Below are 21,492 nucleotides of genomic sequence, written 5' to 3'. Positions count from 1 at the left end.
CTCTCTTTAAAAATCGACTTTTTCGAGTTATGTATCATGAGCGATATGCAAATATGTACATACATACTCCAATAAACACTATGGTTGCGACAATTCTTTTTCCCGAAAATCGTATCCTAAAAACTACATACTTATACTCACATACGTACATATGTATAGCTGGATATAATTATAAAAAACGCAAGAATTTTCATGGACAGAGTACCAATAACACTACAGACATTCATTAATAGAATTTAGTGTGTAAGTATTATTTTGAAACAAATTAACATTATTCAATACTAACCATATAGCCTCAGAGTAATCTCAGTTACTGGCTGCGAAGTTCTACTGCAAGCTTGTTGTTATTAACACCAAGTTGAACATCAGAGAGGAGTGTATTATAAATTACACCAAAACCTTTATAACCTTTATTTGGAGACTTATACATATACAGGCTTATTTATTTATAATAATAATATTGAAAAATATAACATACTAGTATAGTAGATTTAAAATTGCTGCATTTCCTATACATATCACATTGAATACCGTACTCTACTCATTTGTACTGCTTTTAAGGAAAACACTGATTTTGGACAATTGCTTGGAAGTGGAGTCACATTTGCGCAAAGAAGTCGCAAATCTATCCCGCGAAGTAGAAACTCTGCAACAATGTTTGGCTGCTACATTGGGGAACCGTATACGTAGTTGCTGGAACAATTCGATTGCATATCAACGTGCCACTCTGCATCTGGTGCATTGGATTGCTTATTGTACACTACCCGCGACACCACCACCGAAGATTAAAACATTTCCGTTTGGCCTCACACTCGAAAAGGCACTAAATATTGTTAAACGTTAGCAATGATTAGATAGCAGTTTCCTTTTACTTTTAATTGATATTCTTTAATTTATTTTATTATTTTATATATTTTGTTTTAAATTGACAAAAAGATGCTGCATATGTGCACATACATACATGTAGCAAAATGTAAGAAGATCGTAAGTACATATGTATGTACTATATATGCACTATACAAAAAACTTTGAACAAGACAAATAAATAATAATTATTGAGTAAATATCTCGAGAAATAATTAATCTTGAATAATAGTCGCACTTCGCAGAAATTTTTCCAATGCGTCCAAACCGAACATTATTCATGTTGTTAGGTGGAAAATAAATAGGTAAGGTAGGGATAATTTACGGCCGAGCCGGCTTTATACGAAGGTGGTCCAATCAATATTTAGCGTCATCGGCCAATGACTATTGCAAGAGAAATCTACCAACGTGTAGTACGTGCCGTTACAACAAAAACACTCACGTTTACGACTACAGTGTTTGAAGTAGAAAGAAAAATATCAATAATTTGTTATTTAATTTTTGGATCAATATACTACATACAATAGAAAACGATTAAACCTAAGCACAACTCAATGACTAAACACTGATAAATTTATATTTTAATTTCGTAAGTTTTTCTCTCGCAATTACACACTCACATGCATATGTATAAGGGTGCCCGTAAGAGGTGCTATGACGTGACATGTACGTATGGCATTTATTTTTTCAATCACCTTAAACATCAACCCATACATACCCTTATGTGAGTTGATGCGGTTTTGGGGCCAAAAATAATATGCAATATTAGGGGTTTCCTTAAACTAATGATGTACTACACTTCATCGTCACGACGATATAGACAAATTGGAGAGTCTGAGTTCTTCGGAGGTGAGTCGAAGCATTTGCTGTTCCTCAGAATTGATGTGCACAAGCTGCCCACTATCGAAATTCAATAAGTTACTTATCGTTGGTCCCTGATCACCGTCTCCGACAGTATCAACAATGTTCGCAATGTTTGCGTTGTTGCTCCTTGACAAGTTTACCATTGTCGCATCGTGATTGTTATTCGATGGTTGCTGGAATGGTGATTGCGGTGACTGCTGTTGTTGAATTTGCATTTGATGCTGATGTTGTTGCTGTAGTTGTGCATTCTGCTAGGATTGGAAATAGGTAAAATTTATTTCACATTAAAAAATAGTGGTATTTCTTTAAGCACCTCATGATTTGGTGGAAAATTCCAATGCGGATTTTGCGTTTCAGCTGACATAGCAGTGGCTGTCGCCGTTAACAAATTCTGCAAATTGAACTGGTTGTTGTTTGCATTAAGATTATTCATTGCTATTGCTGCTGCTGTGCTCATATTGCCCATTACCGGTAGCACATTAGAATACTTTTCCTCCCAATTTGTTGCCCCTGTATTGCCGTAAAGAAGATTATGATATTCCTGCTGCTGTGGCTGATGCTGATTATGCTGTGGTTGTTGATGTGAGTCCTGCTGTTGTAGCAGTTCAGAATGACGCACATACTGCCGCGAATGGAGTTGTACTGGCTGTGGCTGACCACCTCTATATGAGTTAAACTCATTATGCATCTCTAGTGGAATGGGCATTGTATCAGTATTTGGTGGAACTCCCCCGACCGCGGTGCTCCCTTGATATTGATGGCTAGGCGACATCAATGGTGTATTTCCTCCTGCAGTCATGTTATATGGTGATGGTGTATTTGGATGATTGTAATTATTCGGCGGTGATAAAGGCTGGGGAGATGGAGTCATCTCCGAAGTTCCGCGATATAAGTTAAATGGTTGGGGTGATGCTTCTGCAAATCAACATAAACTTATAGCATGCGTGTCCAAATATACTATACATAACGTAACAGAATATATGTATTTCTCTTAATATTTATAAATGCATATCTTACCTCTTGGTTCCGTCTTAATCGCTGGTATAATGGGTGTATTCCAATTTGTCATGCCTAAAATGGTTAGAAAATAAAAAAGCATTAAATATGAAACAAAAAAACATTGCGTAGAATTAATACGACAGATAGAAATGAAAAGTGATGGTTATTTCGAAAGTAAATCCTTTTGTACTTATTGACGAACTAAACGAGATAAACTTAAATTCATTTGAAGAGTGGTGCAAAAAATCAAATATTCAAAATTGAATGTAATTGCCTAACAAGCTAATTAGAATTTCACATTACAATCTTTTTAGAGAGCTATGTATATTAGAATTCAATTGGAAAATTTTGTTCCGCTTGCATAACATTAGATAGAGGAAAGTTTTGCAATTACTGAGTTGCCGTTTTCTTAGTACTTCAGTATTTCATATTGGGGACTTATAAGACCTTTTCCATTAAAATACCAAAGAATACGCCTACATATACTTTATTCTAACATATACTTTCATTTTGAGAAATTCGTAAATTTGTAAAAATTTAGTTAGAAATATTACCAATTTTAGAAATCATTTCATATCTAAATTTCAGTATTAACTCTGATGTACCGCGATTGTCTTTGTACACAGAATGCTCAGAAAACATAACGATATTTTTTTATGTCAATTTGGTTATTGAATATATAGTATATACCAATGATGAGTGTCACAAGGTTGTTGTACAATATGCTGTGGAACATTTCTTAAAATTTTGCAATGTTTTGATCAGCAAGAATTCAAAGGCTTAATACTAAAAACATACATATTAGGACAGATTAAAAAATTGCATGAAAATGCTATTTTTTGGAATATTATTATGGTATCTTTAAAAACTTGAATGTTGTTTGATAACATCTATACTTTCATAGTTTTAATTAACAAGTTTCAACTAAGGTAAGTGTAACTATCCGGATTAATTTGTAATATTTCAACAACTATGGCATTATCAAAAAGTTCTTTTTACGTAAATACATAACTTGTGTATAATACATACTTACATATATACATATATGTATTTGTGAATGAAAAAAAAAAAACAAAGATCATTGATCGTATTTTTAGCATGACGCAAAAGCAAAACAAAATTTAGATATTAAAGCAAAAAGCTGTAAGCACAGTAAAATATTGTGCGAATAAAACGGGAGTGCATGAGCACACAAATGCAAGTTAATTACTGATAAAAAAGATTATCTTTCATTTACCTTTTTCGAACGAAGAAAATCAAGTAACATTCAAGCCATTGCCAAGATTTTTAATAGAATTTTATTCTTTTATTATCAAAATATTGTTTTCTTTCAATTTCATTGTTTTTTTTTACCATTTTAAATCTTTCATCTGTATGAATTATATATTATTTTTCTACTATAAAATTTCACATTCTAATGTAGCGGTTTACTCATTTGTATGTATGTACGTAAGTCATCTGAGTAACATATTTTACTTGGTATTGTTCCAAAATTGCAAATTTTTAATATCATGTCAATATTTTACAATACAAAAGGATTTTCAAAACAAGAAATATAGTACTTCATTTTTCATTTGGCATAAATACGCTTTAAAGTATGCTCAATTCACAATGGATGTGGGATCAGAAAATGTAAATCATCTAGGAGACACGACCCACATATGATCCACTACGGTGTGATTGCATGACCGTTGCATTTCAGTTTCAAAATATTTAAATAATCCAACTCGCCGCTAATTGCTCTACATACATATTTCAGAAACATAATGGAGCAATGTTGTACCTTCGAATCGGTTTACATTTTGAAGTTATGATATTTCAATTACTTAGGATTTTAAAATCATTTATAGTATATTACAATTTATTACTTATTTATAAAATGACAGCAAATTGATCAAGTACATTGCTAAAGTGAAATGTTTCTGGTATAGGATTGGGCAATATTCCAAGAGCTTATTTAAGACAGATACATGACGATACAATGTGGGTAAATGGAATTAGACTTTTAGTTATATGAAAAGGCGCTAACACACATATACATATGTGATACGTGTGCTTATTGATTCAATCAAGTCAACATGTTCGTTATAAAATATGTACCACAACCAAAAAATTCTTGTAACCCCAATTGTAACCAAATACCACCAACACCGTTATCAACCTCATAATCAAAATATAATTAAAAAGACAAATGCACTTACGACCACCTGGGTGATCACTTTGTTGTTGCGGCGAGAAATGCATTGTATCGCCATCAGTCCTTTGACGTTTTCGTCTCAATTCCTCTGGTCCTATAATCAAAAGAGTTATTTCTTGGTTTATTTTTCTAAAAAACAGTGATATAAATTTCATACAAAGTTCGCTTTTAAGTACTTCGTCAATAATTCAGTTACATGTGTAATTTTAAAATCTAATACATCTGGCTTAATATTATGGTTTTATAAAAAGCTACAAATAGATCGGGGTTCCAATCCATATTTTGTATTGATATATAATAAATGAATCCATGTTCAAATTGGGCGAAGCTTGAATACATCAATCCCTTATTTTTATATACATATGTATGTAAGTACTTCAGTCGTCGGTACGGTCGATTTTTTGACGCCAACATTGCCATTACCAAATTTAGAGCATACTTCATCTGTATCTCAAACAATCTCAGTATCATTTGTACCTATGTATGTGCGTAGGTATATATTTTTACACATACATATGTATATATTTCAATGTATGTACTTATATGCATATTACTCTACATAAAATATGTATCAGATCGATACATTACAAATATTCAATACCAGGGTATTGTTATAAAATCAATCGATTGCACAGTAATATTTTATTTTTTTATCAAAAACTAAATGCCGAAAAATACGTTGACATTGTTTTGATGTATCGTTTTCTTTTCAAAATCTTTACATACACTTACATATGCACATTTATATGTAAGTATAGACATCAGTGTGTTTTCATCATTCGTTAGGAGTTTCTTTGTAAACAGCAATACATACATATATGTATGTATGTATATTTTTAAAAGTTTTCAATTGATAGTCAAAGACACTACTTAATGTAAGATCCATGATCAAATTTCATCAAATTAATTATGGAAATCCCCTAGCTTCCGAAGAGCTTACTAATTGTTCTTCATTTCAATTGATGCAGTTCGCTGCTGCCAAACGCCTAGCGATTTCATCAGGAGTTAAAATCTCCCCCGCATCAACTGCGGCGTAATACGCGGAAGCTTCGTCGAATTCGCTGGTTGTTGCTTGGGGCGGTATGCTGGTATATAATGCGAAATGTTCTGCTTCTGTTAAATCTACATCGGGATCAAGTTGGACGTTGAAAGCCCCTTCGCATAAGTTACGCAGACTTTGGCGGTCAGCTATCGCTACTAGTTCCATATTCCCCTCACATAGTGGAATATCGGCAAGTTGTAAGGCAGAAACAGTTTTACGGTCAAGTGTATTGCTTAACGTTACGGTACTGGCATGTGAGTACTCTTCGTTTTGAGGCAGACTATTAATACTATCGCCTTTCAATGGTATATGTATAACATCAGCGGTCAAACGTGATGGGCGTTTTCCCGAAACGCTACTAACACTGCGACCAACTGGGCGACTTGGCTTAGTTCCCTTATTAAATTCACTTTTAGTGGGGCTTGTTGGTAAGGATATAGGCTGAAGAGATTTTACAGATCCGCGATTTGGATCGTTCATTCGAAATTGGGAAATACTTGGTTCACGACTTAAATTTGGAGTAGTGCCCTTGGAATTTTGGGCTACGTCCCCACTTTGATTGAGGTCAGGCCTGCTTTTACGTCGCGAAAAAATCTTTGAGAAAAATCCTGATTTCTTTTGTTTAGGTAATGTATTTGAATTACTGCCGTTAAGCGGCTTGGAGGGCAAACGCTTTGAAAGTGGCGACTGATCTGGAGTCTTTTTTATTATAATCGGAGCTGGTGAACGAGATCTGTAATCGGATACAACGTTGATATTCTCTTGAATCGAATTGCTTTCAGTAATTCCATCTTGCTTTCGTATACGTTTTGGTGGTAGAGGGGGTAATTTCTCCTCTTCTGCAGCGGTCACGTGCATGTGTGGTGACAAATATTTTGGTGGCAATGGACGCGGTGGTGAGACCGTTTGCTTGGTTCTTTGCTGCTGACTTGGCTGTTGATGTAATGGTGGTATAGGAATCTGCTCCAGTGTAGCCAGTGCAGCATCAGCACTTAATGCAAAAGATCCATTACGATCATACTGTGCATCTTCTGGAGCAAGTTGAGAGGATGGGGGAGTTGGTGGCATTAAGTCATCTAACGGAATATCGACAGGGTTCTTAAAAGCTCTCTGCAAACTACTATAAGTAGCTGCATCATCAAAACTATCATCTACTTCCATAGATTTCTTCTGACCGTCTATTTCAGAATTCTTATCATTTATTTCAGTGAGCATAGCTTTATATGTGTCACGTTGAAGCACATGTCGTGTATAAATTTCGTCTAATTCAGCAGCTTCATCCAGTAGTGCTGTAAGAACTTTATCCTCGTCAATAGAAGCAATGGATGCTGCACCATCTGGTGGCGGAGAACCTTCATTCTCCTGTAATTCATTGCTTTTCATCCATTCATTGATTTTATCATTAACGGAAAGTTGCTTCTGTTCTTTCGCTCCAGTATATTTCATTTCTTCCAACTGCGAACTTGCAACTCGTTCAACTTGTAGCTGTGGTTGAACATTTTCCACTTTAGCCTCCTCCGATATTGCACCAAGCTGTTTCTTATTAGATACTGGTTCCATATTAAGTTCCTGTTGTTCCAACTCTCTTACTTTCTCATCGATTATCGCATCGATTTCATTCTCCTTACGGCGTTTATCGGCCTCTGCCGCTTCTACTGTAATAGAGTTATCCAAATAACCCTTCATCTCTTCATGCGACTCTGCAGTTGAAGTGTCCAAATTTATAGCCTCTCCAAAACTTAATTTTTTATCATCTACTGTTTTTAATATTTCTTGAAATACGCACTCGTCTGGCTGTTTGAGCATACGACGCAAATTTTCTAAGGAATACCTACCCGACTTCGCTGGCTTATATTCAAATGTCGCGGGGTCACTAACTGCTCCATCTGAAGGTCTTTGCAATTGTACCAATACCTATAAACACATAAATCATTAGATTGATTATTATTTTATGAAACCAATTTTGATTTTGGGCCGAATACGAAAGCAAACATGTTAATTAAACTTTCCCAAATACTACCATACTTATTATAAAATTTGAGTTTATTTTTCATACAGTTTTCAATTAAATTTAAACTTCCATTCGAGTCATTCCAAATTACTATACGTATGTATATGTGGGTGTTGGTTTAGACACATTTAAATATGTATGTATGTTTTCGTACGGCACTTTTTTACATGTAGTTGGTATTCATATAAGGAGAGCACAGTCAAATATATGTATATCTTTATTACACAAAGACTCACCTCGACTGGCATTGTTATGCTTGTATTATGATATTTTGGTGTCCTGAATGTAATCGCGGTTTGTTTATGAACATCACTGTGCTCGAACTGACCATATGCTTGCCATATTGTAACACCGTCCTTCTCTTCAAAAAATCGCACCGCAATATCCTCTTTAGCTACTTTCTCACAGAGTAGAATAATTTTTGTGTTCCCTAAAACCGAGGCCGAACACTCACAAATGCGACAAATAACGAGATCCGACATGGCCTTTTTATCATAAATTGGCTCTGAGACTACAGGTGGCAGTGGTACTGTGAAACGACCCATGTCACCTTTTAAAAATACTTGAAAACACAATCTGACAGAGTTTAGATCTATACTAGTTGGCTGGAAACGGTGCGAAAATCCAGCTGAGAAAAAAACAAACAAATAGACAAATATGAATATACTACATATACATATATTGTATACTACCAGCATAACAACGATATCATCTGTACTCACTTTTAAAAGGATCAACACGAATATCTTCTCTTGCTTTTAAGGCACTTTCAATGTCTTTCTTCTTCACGCATTGTATTCCTAAATTACCGAATACGGCACGCATCGTATCGCTGTTAATTTCCAAGGTGCAAACACCCTTTTTACAACCCTCCTTACCTACCAAATTGTGAGGATGAGGACTGAAGCAGAAATTGTAAATTTAAAAAAATTTCTCTATCAAGATAAATATTTAAGTTCTGTGGTTTTAAAGTAAATTGACATAAAATAATAAGGAAAAAGACACGTAGTTTCTTACCGGTATGGTGCGTCCTTGGTTACACAAGAGACGACCACTACTGCTCGCCCCTTATAACCAACAATTTCGATGGTAGGAAAAGTTTTCATTTCCGGGGTCGAGTTCACGCCTGGAATAGAACCAGCCGAACGACCCTCGCATTCATAACGAAATCTCAATGCTTTGCTTGCAGGCTGTTCCACAATTTTAACGTACGCCTTTTTAGCGATTTTTTTATTTGGGTTTGTTTGCTGCTGAGATGGAGATGGAGTAGTGTCAGTATGTTGTTGCTTCGTTTGGTCCGTATTATAATTCATATTTTGTTGTTGCTGATGCTGAGGGGATTGATGTTGTAGATGTTCCTCATTCGGGCTTACTCTTGGGCCCCCTCCTATATTGGCGTTACTTTGGCTAGGATACATAATAATTACTTAAAATAATTAACTGAAAATAAAGAAGAAAATAGTTTACATTGAATTTAGTCAAAATACGGTTACACTTAACAATTTCATAATGAATTAACAAAAGATTTGTACGAAATTTCAAAAGAACTATGTACATATATAATATAGAAATCTCTAGGCCATGGATATATTATTATTATTCTGACATGCTTAAGTTTTTCACTAACGTTGTATCTTTGATCTCTTCCACACTCTATACAGCAAAATTGTGAATTGTACACCAAAAATAAATTCGACTTCTTCTCACAAAGCAGACAGATGTTGCAGGTTTCCCAAGTTTGCCTCTTTCCCTCAGAATATATTTCTGTTGATCACAATGTAAGGAGTCGGCATATACTAAATCTCAACTATTTTCTAAAACGCTTTCAACCATCTCCGATCAGCGAGAGGTGAACCGCGGATGCGCGAAAATGAATCAGATTTTGTACATACATGTGTATGTACATATATCGTGCAAAAGAGAGAACCGACAGCCAGAATCGACAACAAAGCCAAAAATACATTTTTTGTACCTCCGAGAAAAATAAATCCGCACAAAATTAATGCGAAAATATTAAAACATATGTCAATGTATTCATGTAGTCATTACATAGGTATATGTATGTACATATGTATGTATCTAGAGAATAGCATTTGAAAATTTTGTAAAATTTTATGATTAAAAACTATATTGTATTGAACGTAATATTACATACTTCTCATTGATACGCATATGGTATATTATTCATGCACATATGTACTATACATGCATGTGAAAAACGCCTATTCGACATATTTTCATACTTAGCCCAATGTAAATGTATTCGTATACTAAAATCAAACTGTTTGAGCCACAATCCTAACTATTCAAGTTTCGTATTTTTTCCATACATTGACTGGTATTTATTACGTGATCAAACTAGTATTTATCTCTGATCAAACTTAAAAAAATTATATACATATGTACATACATATACATGTATGTATGTAGAAAGTCTGACCCTTTTTAACTAATTCGATTTTGACCAGGAGATTCTAAATGTAAATTGCTTCTTTAGTAGTTTGACGCTTTCCTGCCGGGTACACTTTTATTTGTGGATGTATGTATATATGTATGTAACTATACGCAGATACACCTTGATCAAAATGACTTTAACATATGTACGTACATACATATGTAGGTAATTGAACACATAAATTTCCCAACGAATTCTTTAATAAACGTACTAGTATAAAAATCTGTGTGTATTTCTCTATCACTTGGTGAATAAATCGCCGTTTGTGAATAGCGAGAGTCAGTTCACAAGCACATACCCAAACTCTAAATTGGACAAAAAGCTCACCTAAGGAATCAAGTTGTAAACGCAATACTAATTACTGAAATGCATAATATTTTATTAAAATAAACAATTAAATGCATAATATCCCAAAAGAAAACTTTATATAAAAAATAATATATACATACATATATACCTAAATTACACATGAATGAGAAAACAGCCTTCTGACGTCTTCATAATCGACGTCACTTCTCGAAATGGCGGTATTGACACAAGTATGTATGTATATACTACATATGTATGTACAAATGAATGTATGTATGATCATGCCTACAACATTAATATTGTGGGACCATTTACTCGATCTAGTGTGTAGGTCTATACATACATGTACATATGTATATACTCGCACTTATAATGAGAAGTATATCTACAAAGCGTTGTTGGCGTCTAGACAATTACGTAAATCATCAAAAATAGATCGTCACACCAATTCATCTCTCTTAATGTTATTTTCATAGAAGTCTTCCTAGGGGTCAAAAAGAGCGCACTTCAATGATCCAAACAAAATTTTCAGATACCACAACTGTGACTTTTTTCGATACTGCCATTTTGAAGAGCAATTTATATAACATATCTACTTAGGTTAACACTCATAAATCATAATTTATTTTATATACAGGGTGGCGCAAAAGTAATCCTCCTATCAGAAGATGCTATAAATTTTGCAACTGACCTCTAATGTCACTTCTGTTTTGACATTTGTGTAGTAAACACATGCGAAATACACGCAAATAAGCAATGGTACGCTACACTGCACAAGAACGCGGGTTATTGGTGACTATTTATTTGGCCAATAATCGGTCGGTGACTTTGGCACAACGTGAATTTCGTCGCAGATTTCCAGGCTGTCCGACGCCTACTGGTGAAACACTGCGACGTTTAGCCGCTCGTCTCGAAGAGACTGGCACAACACGAGATGCTGCCAGGCGTGGCAGACCCCGGAGTAGTCGTTCTGCAGAGAATATTGCTGCTGTTGCCGAGGATGTCATGGAAACGCCGTCGACATCGACCAGACGATGTGCCACGCAAATGGGTATCAGTCGACGGTGTTTAAAGCGAATTTTGGTACAAGATTTGAAGATGTTTCCCTACAAAGTCCAGATGGTGCATCGGCTGTTAGCTGCTGACCGCCAGTCGCGTCTAACGCTCATACGCTCAAGCCATCCTTAATCACCACCAAGAGGAAGATGATTTTTCATCAAAAATAATCATGAGTGATGAGGCCCATTTCCATCTTAGCGGGTACGTAAATAAGCAAAATTTACCCTTCTGGGGCACTGAAAGTCCGCGTGTAACCCACGAAGAACCATTACACCCGCTCAAAGTCACTGTGCAATGTGCTGTTTTCGCTGGAAGAGTCATCGGACCTTTTTTCTTCGAAGACGTCGCGGGCCAAACGGTTACTGTGAGTGGTGAGCGCTACAGAGCCATAATCAACGAGTTCTTTTTGCCGCAACTTGATGAATTGGGATTGGAAAACATGTGGTTCCAACAGGACGATGCAACGGCACACACTATACGTGCCACAACCGATATGCTGAAGGATGCATTTCCCAGGCGCCTAATCTCCCGTTTAGGCGATTTGCACTGGCCAGCAAGATCGCCTGATTTGACCGCTCCAGACTTCTTTTTACGGGGCTTTTTGAAGTCGCGGGCTTATATCAACAAGCCTCAGACTCTAGCAGCACTTAAAGACAATATCCGTCAAGAATGTGAGGACCTATCGCCGGAAGTTCTGGCCAAATTGATGGAAAATGACAATCAACTGTGGCCGCGGCCATTTACATGATATCATATTCTCAACTTGATGTAAAAAAATTTAAAAGACCAAATAAAAATAGTCCACAAGCAGAATCAAAATTTTTTATTTTTTTTTTAAATTACAGCCAAAAAATATCGGAAGGTTATTTTTGCATATCTAAATATGTATTCACTTGAATATGTAAGCTTGTGCTGAACCGACTCCAAATGGTTGATGACTTTGAGTGCAATCCTTTTCATAGTCCTAAGAATTTCGATCTTAGAGCATTTTCTCATCTTGATGAAAGTTTTATTTGCCACCATTTTAAAAATGTTCCATTCTTTACATGACAAAAGAACAAAACAACTACCAATCAACTCATTTGCAATGTCTATTATTGAGCTTAATAATTAGTAGTAAATTTCATTAAAAAAAAAGAAAAAAAGAAAAATTTACTATCAAAAACAAAAAATAAACAAAGCCTGGACATCCTCACCCTTTCGTTTTGAGAACGGCAAAAATTATTGCGGAAGAAAATGCTAGTGGCATTTGAATCCACGTGTCACCAGTAGATAGTCGCGCATTCAATACATTTGGGTATGATGGGTAACAGCATTTGGTTTTCAGCAATTACTTTGGAATAAGTATTGTATATATATACATATGTACGCACAGGAATACATACTTATGTACATATGCATAAATAAAAAGACGAGGTATTTGGAAAGCATGTTATGTCTTTTCGGTAATGTTCCTATCAAAACTACATTCTCATTCGAATTTTTAGCTAAATTTGTAGTAAATATGGAGAAAAGAATACAAATAACGTCATTTCGTTTAAAAATACATACTTATATACATATGTGGTAAATATATATTGTTCACATATAAGCAAATATTCTATTTGGAACCAAGCCAATGTTTTAAATCGAAAAAAAAAATCTTTAAATTATCGCGTTTGGGGGCCTTTTAAAACTTCTACATCTTGTCAACTGGTAGCATATGTATTTATTTTTTCACATGCAGATTTTGTGCCTAAAAATATTTGTTCTTTATATTCATGCACTGATATTGTTTTATTCTATAAGTTTGTAAATTATATACTTTCCCATCTAGCGATCATAGTGATAGCACACCATCCCGCATTTACATAGATAGAGCCTTAATTTTTAAGGCTTAATTAAAGTTAGAGAAAGGATAGTACGTAGTTGGTATTATCTGCAATAACATTAGTTGAGTTTTTACCTTTCTTTTGATACGAACTTTAAATTTTTCTCATGATTTTTTTCTTCCTAGTCAAAAATGGCATTGGTATATAATTAATTTGAATTATTTTACATATAATTTCATTTAATTTGCACATATTTAATTATACATATGTATGTATGTATATGCTTAAATAGGCTTGTAACCGCGCTTACTTCCTTAAGCAATAAAACTTGATGCATCGAAACACTAATTATACTGTAATGTACTGGCAGAACTGTCGATCGGATGAAGTACTTAATTACTTAATTACCGAAAGTGGTTTTTATCAAACTCATGCGCCCGAAAATGTTTTCTTCGATAATATTATTATGCCGGAATAATATTACGATTTTAGTGCGAAATTTTTTTAAAACTCACAAAACGTTGCTGGAACTCAAGTTTTCCAAATTGCACTATTTCTGGATCAAAACAATCAAATGTAATATATTTTTTCCAATTGCCGTTTGCCTAGCAATGCGTACGCCATGTTTTGGCGTCGAATACTGAATGTGTGAATTTTTGAACTAAAATAATTCAAAATATTGCAGAATTGCTAAAGCCAGTATAACATACCATACATATGTAAGTGTGTACGCATGACTTTTGTGTATCTGCTTAACCTAGAATAATATAAGTATTGATATACATTTATACATACATATGAACATATACCCCATGAAAAAATTGCATTTGGATAAATTATTATCGTTTGGTTAAACTACTTTCTTACACGCATTAACTTATGATTAAAATTTACAACAGGAATTGCTAACTAGTATTTAGTAGTTCTGAGTCAAATCTAAACATGTAAGGAATTCGGGCCATGCTGGTAATAAGGTTAGTAATAATATAAACTTTGATTTATCCCACGGCAGGGTATCTATATACCATACATACATACATATTTATGTGATTGTATGACTATCTGTTATATACGTAAGCATCCATATTACACGCTAAAATATCAACGGGCTTAATACATAGAAAATAAGTATGTGTATGTATATTTCTCAATAAATACATTTCTAAATACGACAATATGAAGGTATTTATCTATATTCTTATACGTACATATGTACATACATATATATGAATAAAAGAAAATTGAATTCTTTATTAATGACTCACTTCATTGAGAAAACATTTACAAAAACATAAATACCATGAGAACATGCCAAAAAGATAAATAATTCACGCGGCAAACCTGTGGACAAACGACTACTGTTGAAAAAAAAATTTTCAAAAACCATGGATGTTTTTATTCCATGTATGATTGAGTACTAATCATAAACAAGGTACAATATAAAAAATGCAATAATGATATGGTTTGACAACATGTTTTGGAAACATTTTATCACCCACAAAGTTACTATCAAAGAACAATATTGGAAAAAAAATGTATTTAAACTTTAAAATGTCTTTGACGGAAGTAAAACTCAACTATATAAATTTTATACGACATATGTAATTAGGGTACTCCCTTCCCAATTATTCGAATATCTGAAAGTTATGTACCCATGTAAACTTAGATACTAATTTCCAGAATGGCATTTTTATATTTTTGTGAAAAAATGATGAGTAATCAACACATTTCCATTATCCTGAGAATGCGTTAAGTACATACATACATATATTTTTTATTATAAATTACTTTAGAAAATAACGATTAGGTATATGAAGTATTAATGAAATTTTGAATTTTTTGTGCAAATATACATATGTATGTAAGTAATATTGAAATATGAATTTCCCCCAAAGCATTTAACAATTGCAACATCGTAGACAACCCAGTTCTTTTATCTTATAAGGGATTATATTCAGAAGAAGTTTTTAATACTCGGAGATCCTTTAGAGTATACATACATATGTACATATGTATATATAAACGAGCAGCGTGGCGCGCTGAGTCGAGTTAGGCATGTCCGTCTGTAAATACGCGAACTAGGCCCTCAGGTTTTTAATATATTGATCTGAAATTTCTCCTCGTAGCTATGTTAAACTCCTGATATTTGGCCCTTTTTCAAAGTAAGAGAGTGTTATAAGAATATTATGTAATAAATTTAGCTGTCATTAATTACTACTGTATTTTATATTTAATAAGGTAATAAAATGTAAAGTTTATTTTAAGATATACACGTACCACGTAGATCAATAACACGAAATCAAACCGTCTCACCGTTCGCATAATTTTGATATTTTGATTCGTAACTATAACTAATACATGTACCATTGTGCAACATACATAAATTAACAAGTAAGGAAGGGCTAAGTTCGGGTGTCACCGAACATTTTATACTCTCGCATGATAAAGTGATAATCGAGATTTCATTATCCGTCATTTACATATTTTTCAAATACCGTATTTGTGTAAAGTTTTATTCCGCTATCATCATTGGTTCCTAATGTGCATATTATACGGAGAAGGCATCAGATGGAATTCAAAATAGCGTTATATTGGAAAAAGGCGTGGTTGTGAACCGATTTCACCCATATTTCGTACATGTCATCAGGGTTAAAAAAATATTATATACCGAATTTCATTGAAATCGGTTGAGTAGTTCCTGAAATATGGTTTTTGGTCCATAAGTGGGCGACGTCACGCCCATTTTAAATTTTTAAAAAAAGCCTGGGTGCAGCTTCCTTCTGCCATTTCTTACGTAAAATTTAGTGTTTCTGATGTTTTTTGTTAGTCGGTTAACGCAGTTTTAGTGATTTTCAACATAACCTTTGTATGGGAGGTGGACGTGGGTATTATCCGATTTCTTCCATTTTTGAACTGTATATGGAAATGCCTGAAAGAAACTATTCTATAGAGTTTGGTTGACATAGCCATAGTAGTTTCTGAGATATGTACAAAAAACTTAGTAGGGGGCGGGGCCACGCCCACTTTTCCAAAAAAATTACGTCCAACTATACCCCTCCCTAGTGCGATCCTTTGTGCCAAATTTCATTTTAATATCTTTATTTATGGCTTAGTTCTGACACTTTAGAGGTTTTCGGTTTTCTCCATTTTGTGGGCGTGGCAGTGGGCCGATTTTGCCCATCTTCGAACTTTACCTTCTAATGGAGCCAAGGAATACGTGTACCAAGTTTCATCATGATATCTCAATTTTTACTCAAGTTACAGCTTGCACGGACGGACAGACAGACATCCGGATTTCAACTCTACTCGTCACCCTGATCACTTTGGTATATATAACCCTATATCTGACTCTTTTAGTTTTAGGACTTACAAACAACCGTTATGTGAACAAAACTATAACTATCTCCTTAGCAACTTTGTTGCGAGAGTATAAAAAGGCGCGCATTCAAATATAGTGCGTATGTACCATACTTTTTGAGGCTTAATCGATTATTTTCGTAATATTATTACATACTCACATATATACAAATGTATGTCATACATACATATAAAGTACAAACATGCACAGATCTTTAAATATAACTGAAATTTCGCAAACTTCCATTAGCCATGTTTTAGCATTAAAATTAATAAAGGGACATATAGCATCTTTTCCTTATTCAATTATGCAACAAATCTACAAATTCTTGTATTTACCATATATTGTTATCTTAAAATTATTTATCTAATTTGTTGTTATACATGTAACATTCGAGGATATACATTAATAAATATGTAGATATGCACAGTCATCTGTTCGCATATTCCCAAAAAAATCTGTACAAACATATGTTTTATAATAGGTTGTCCGCGTTAAGCTTTTCGTCAGTTTAAGCTCCCACAACACCTGGGTTAGTCGTTAAAATATTCAAAACATATGTATGTATATACGTATGTGTGTAAAATATTATGTACGTTTATAAGTTAAATATTTTATTAAAATTAAAATCTTGCCACTTTTTAACACGAACACTTAAACATGGTGGACGCTTAAGTAAAAATACTGTTATATTTATTCCATTTGTAGCAGTTGCTAACTTCATACAAACAGATGTACATCGTACGAGTATGTAGTATGTTTGATTAATAAGCCGCGATCACAACCGTTCACTATTGAAGTTAAGTCGACAATGAATTGAGTTGGAAATTCTTGCACCTATTTTGAACGCACACCAAAATGCCTGATATGAATGTATGTATGTATGTATATATGTACGGTAGTATGCATGCGAGTGGCACCGGTTGGTGTATCGCTCGGTTTGGTTTTAGCAATTTCTTGTAAATAACTTTACTTGCTGTTATTGGAGTAATACTCATTTGTCTATGCAGATACATATGTACATACATATGAATGTACTATATATACCTATGTACACTCATATTAATGCATACCCTGTACAAAATGTGACAAGTGCGGAATGAGTTCGCGATTATTCGCAAAGGAACATGTGACCAATGATTTGTAACATGAAAAAAACATTCAGAAGGGCTTTGGAGAGAAATGTAAACAATGATCCAAATCTTTATTTAAATATTTATATCTTACATTTGAAATTAATTAATGTATAATAGCATCCTAAAGCTCCTGTGTTGAAAATTAATGCATTCTCAATTGTAACTTATAGAGAATAATCCGGGTGTACGCTCTTTAAAGATTATCCCATATACATATGTATGTACCATAGGACAACGTGCGTATGCCTATGCGATAGCAAGTATTTGATGTTTTTGTTATTATTAATATTGCTCTATTGCCCGCTATGAGCCGGTAAGCGACGAATCATTTCAAATACATATTCAATGTTCTCTTCATTCGAAAGTAGTGAGCATTGAAACTAGAAAAGCTTTTGCAGTTGTATTGTTAATTACGGACAAAAAAGGGGAATGTTAAAAGCTTTCTCAAGCATGATAACAAAGTTTGGCTGTATAAAAGAGGAAGAGAGTAATAGTAAAAAGTGGTTATATTTGTAAGCAATTTGCCAAACTTTCGTTGACTGTTCTTGAAAGATATGGTGTTGATCGCATTTTAAGTAAAAACGTAAATAAATAACAATAATCGTAGTACGCCTTCATTGCCATGTTTAAATTTTGCAATACCACGTGCCTGTATGGTCGACATGGTGCACAATTTAATAGTATACAGTGAAAAATAAGGCATGAACATTTGAATTTTTTATGAGTACCGTACTATTTACATACACCTAGCTATGTACCTACGTAATCTAAGTCATTTAATTGGATTAATTGATTTATTTCAATAACGATATATGTTTGTTTATACGTTTTGCATTTATTACTTCATAATGAGTAATGGTGCATTATTCACCATGTAAAAAGTTTGATTAAATATTATAACAATAATCAAAACTTGACAAAGAAAAGATTTGAAAATTTTTAAAGAGAAATTTTGTATCTCTTTATAGAATATTTTTTTACAAATAGATATCCAGATAATTTTTAGTATTAACTCTACACATACATATGTATGTATGTATATTATCATAACATTTTGACACATCCCCTGCATATTTACATGTGTTCATTTGATTATTTTCTCGTAAATGTTTTTGTATGCACATTTGTATATACATACATATGTAGTATGTACATATGTAGATAACTACTTTACATCGTACTTGCATTTTACTCTTTTTTGTTATAGTCCGTTGTGGAAGCCGAAACCTGTCTTGCGCTCTTAGGTATAACAACTAATGCGTATACGACACGACCGTCTCAATTACGAGTAGAAAGAAAGATTTTACAACTTCGGATCGCAATCGAATCGAAAAATCTGATCGGAGTAAAGTGTGAAAAATAGTCAATTTCCAAATGTTTTTTAAAAATTGTTTTGTTTTTACATAAAATAATTCGATTTTATATATAATCCATACACGCACATTTCTACCAACAATTAAATTAAGACCGTCTGAAACTGCCTACTCAAAAGGATTGTTTTAAGCAATTTTATTTATGTTACTAAATTACTTGCTTAACTGTTATAAGAAAACATATTTGATATGCATGTAAGTATGTTACTATTACTGAGTTAATACATATGTATGTATGAGCATATATTGTTGTTGATATTTGATAATTGAAATTTTATAATTATACATACATATGTACATATGCTTATGTATGTATTAAAATGTGCAAATGTGCAAAGCATGATCCAATAAGTAGCTGTGCTGCCGATTTGTGTGTTGTGAGTCAATCATAATGAAACTTGTGGGAAAGTCCAGAATAATACCCGATCTTATAATTTTTACTTTGCTTCTAAATTTATCATACTGACTTAGAAACGTGAATACAAATAAACATTTATGTAATTGTTTGGTTTTAGATAGTTGGTGACGGTATTTTCAGTAATGATTCGTTTAGCATTAACAGCAAATATCCGTTTGGACTGGACATGTATTAATGAAGCTGTTTACAAAATCAGAACTATAAAAAAAATAAAAAGACAGCACATTGTCCAAAATTGATAACCATGTTTAAATTTTTGCCAAATCCACAAATAAAGAACAATACAAAAATTTTAAAATTCTGTCCTTTTTAAAGAACATTTCTTCATACCTATCTATGTAATTGCGTAAACAAATTTATTTCTCCATACACTTAGGGTCTTATATGAATATCATCAGCTAAGAATATGAGTAGCCAAATTATCTTTAAATAAATGTTGATAACTACATTTTCAAAAAAAACATGAATCTGTAATAACATTTTGTGTGTGGCAAATTTGAGATGTGTAAATTTACCTTTATTTTCATTTCCAGTGATTGTACTTTTTAATCTAATCAAGCAAGCTGGCTGCTCCAAGTTCTCTAATTGTGGGTATTTAAATATTAATTCCTAGTTCACTGTTTCACTTTTTCTCACTTGTTCGTATATCATATTCTTTTACTCTCAGTAGATTTACGCACATCGACACATTATATGTATGTTTGTAGGTTTATTAAGCATGTATAGTATTTACTAGTAACTCTTTTTCGTTGACGGGAATACGTGATCGGTATAAATAAGCCGTAATTGCACTGAATGTATAATATAGCATTTATATTTGTATATGTTTATGTAGGTATTTACAAGCGTACACCACATTTAATACATGTTTAAGCACACAATATATGTACATATGTATATCAATGCAGTGGAGCATCAAAATAGACGGGAAATTTACCAGTTTGCAACTAGAAATTCCTGTCTACACATAAAATCCAATTAGACTGAAAAACATCAAATTTATTCCAATTTTAGAACATTTTTATACAAGTGGTTTTGATTTATAATCCAACAATCATTAGCTGCTTATTTTTCTTCCAACAGCATCTCCAGGAAAAGGATCAATCGACTGACTGTGAGCATGCTACCACATGCATACATATGCATATAGTATGTGTACATATTCCTTTATATTATATATTCTATACGTGGGCATGTGTGTACGAATGTGCACATGGTTGTGTATGCCAATCCGTTAGCAAAGCAATATGTTCGCGTGGTATACATTTAATCAATATTTTTCTGCTTTATAATGTTCGTAACTTACATAAATCACTTTTTTTTTTGCAATTCACTCATTTCAGAAGGGTATATTCACTCACAAAATCAACTATGAAAAAATTGGTTCGATAAATACAAATTAACAAATTTTTAAACACGTCAACGACATTTAAACACTCCGTCACTGTGAACTCAACAACAAATGTGAACGAAACGGCGTGAAAGCGAAATGCAGACTAAAGCTACAACTTTTAATAAACCGATCTCTTAAAAATTTTGAGAGTCTTGCCCATTCCAGAGCTTCAGTGCTCTACACTCTCTAAGCCACCTCCCTTT

At 33.5% G+C, this 21,492-nt stretch overlaps 2 protein-coding genes across 14 annotated transcripts in view; one reads left to right on the top strand and one right to left on the bottom strand.

The window, feature by feature from the left end:
• LOC126752981 (uncharacterized) overlaps positions 1-1,064 on the top strand; it is an 8,944-nt gene extending 7,880 nt beyond the window's left edge. For all 4 annotated transcript variants that reach the window (XM_050464070.1, XM_050464069.1, XM_050464068.1 and 1 more), the window contains exon 6: positions 562-1,064. In XM_050464070.1, the coding sequence (XP_050320027.1) occupies positions 562-844 (283 nt within the window). In that variant the 3' untranslated portion in view covers positions 845-1,064. The remainder of the gene's footprint in view (positions 1-561) is intronic.
• On the bottom strand, positions 727-21,492 carry LOC126752977 (embryonic polarity protein dorsal). Of its 10 annotated transcripts, XR_007666075.1 has the most exons (11): positions 21,203-21,407; positions 20,412-20,687; positions 8,995-9,417; positions 8,700-8,878; positions 8,214-8,605; positions 7,802-7,880; positions 4,929-5,018; positions 2,746-2,799; positions 2,042-2,643; positions 1,583-1,979; positions 727-823 (listed from the first exon to the last, which is right to left on the bottom strand). XR_007666075.1 is itself a non-coding variant. In XM_050464058.1 (10 exons), the coding sequence occupies exons 3-10, from the start codon at positions 9,393-9,395 to the stop codon at positions 1,671-1,673; spliced, it is 2,106 nt and encodes a 701-aa protein (XP_050320015.1). In that variant the 5' UTR covers positions 9,396-9,417; positions 20,412-20,687; positions 21,203-21,407; the 3' UTR covers positions 1,344-1,670. The 10 variants fall into 10 exon arrangements, 9 of the variants coding, with proteins under 9 accessions (XP_050320015.1, XP_050320016.1, XP_050320008.1 ...); XM_050464058.1 differs by lacking the exon at positions 727-823 and having other exon boundaries at positions 1,344-1,979; XM_050464059.1 differs by lacking the exon at positions 727-823 and having other exon boundaries at positions 1,344-1,976; positions 21,203-21,406.

Source organism: Bactrocera neohumeralis, chromosome 3 (assembly GCF_024586455.1).
Source record: "Bactrocera neohumeralis isolate Rockhampton chromosome 3, APGP_CSIRO_Bneo_wtdbg2-racon-allhic-juicebox.fasta_v2, whole genome shotgun sequence".
Classification (NCBI taxonomy): domain Eukaryota; kingdom Metazoa; phylum Arthropoda; class Insecta; order Diptera; family Tephritidae; genus Bactrocera; species Bactrocera neohumeralis.
This window is presented reverse-complemented; position numbering and strand designations above follow the sequence as displayed.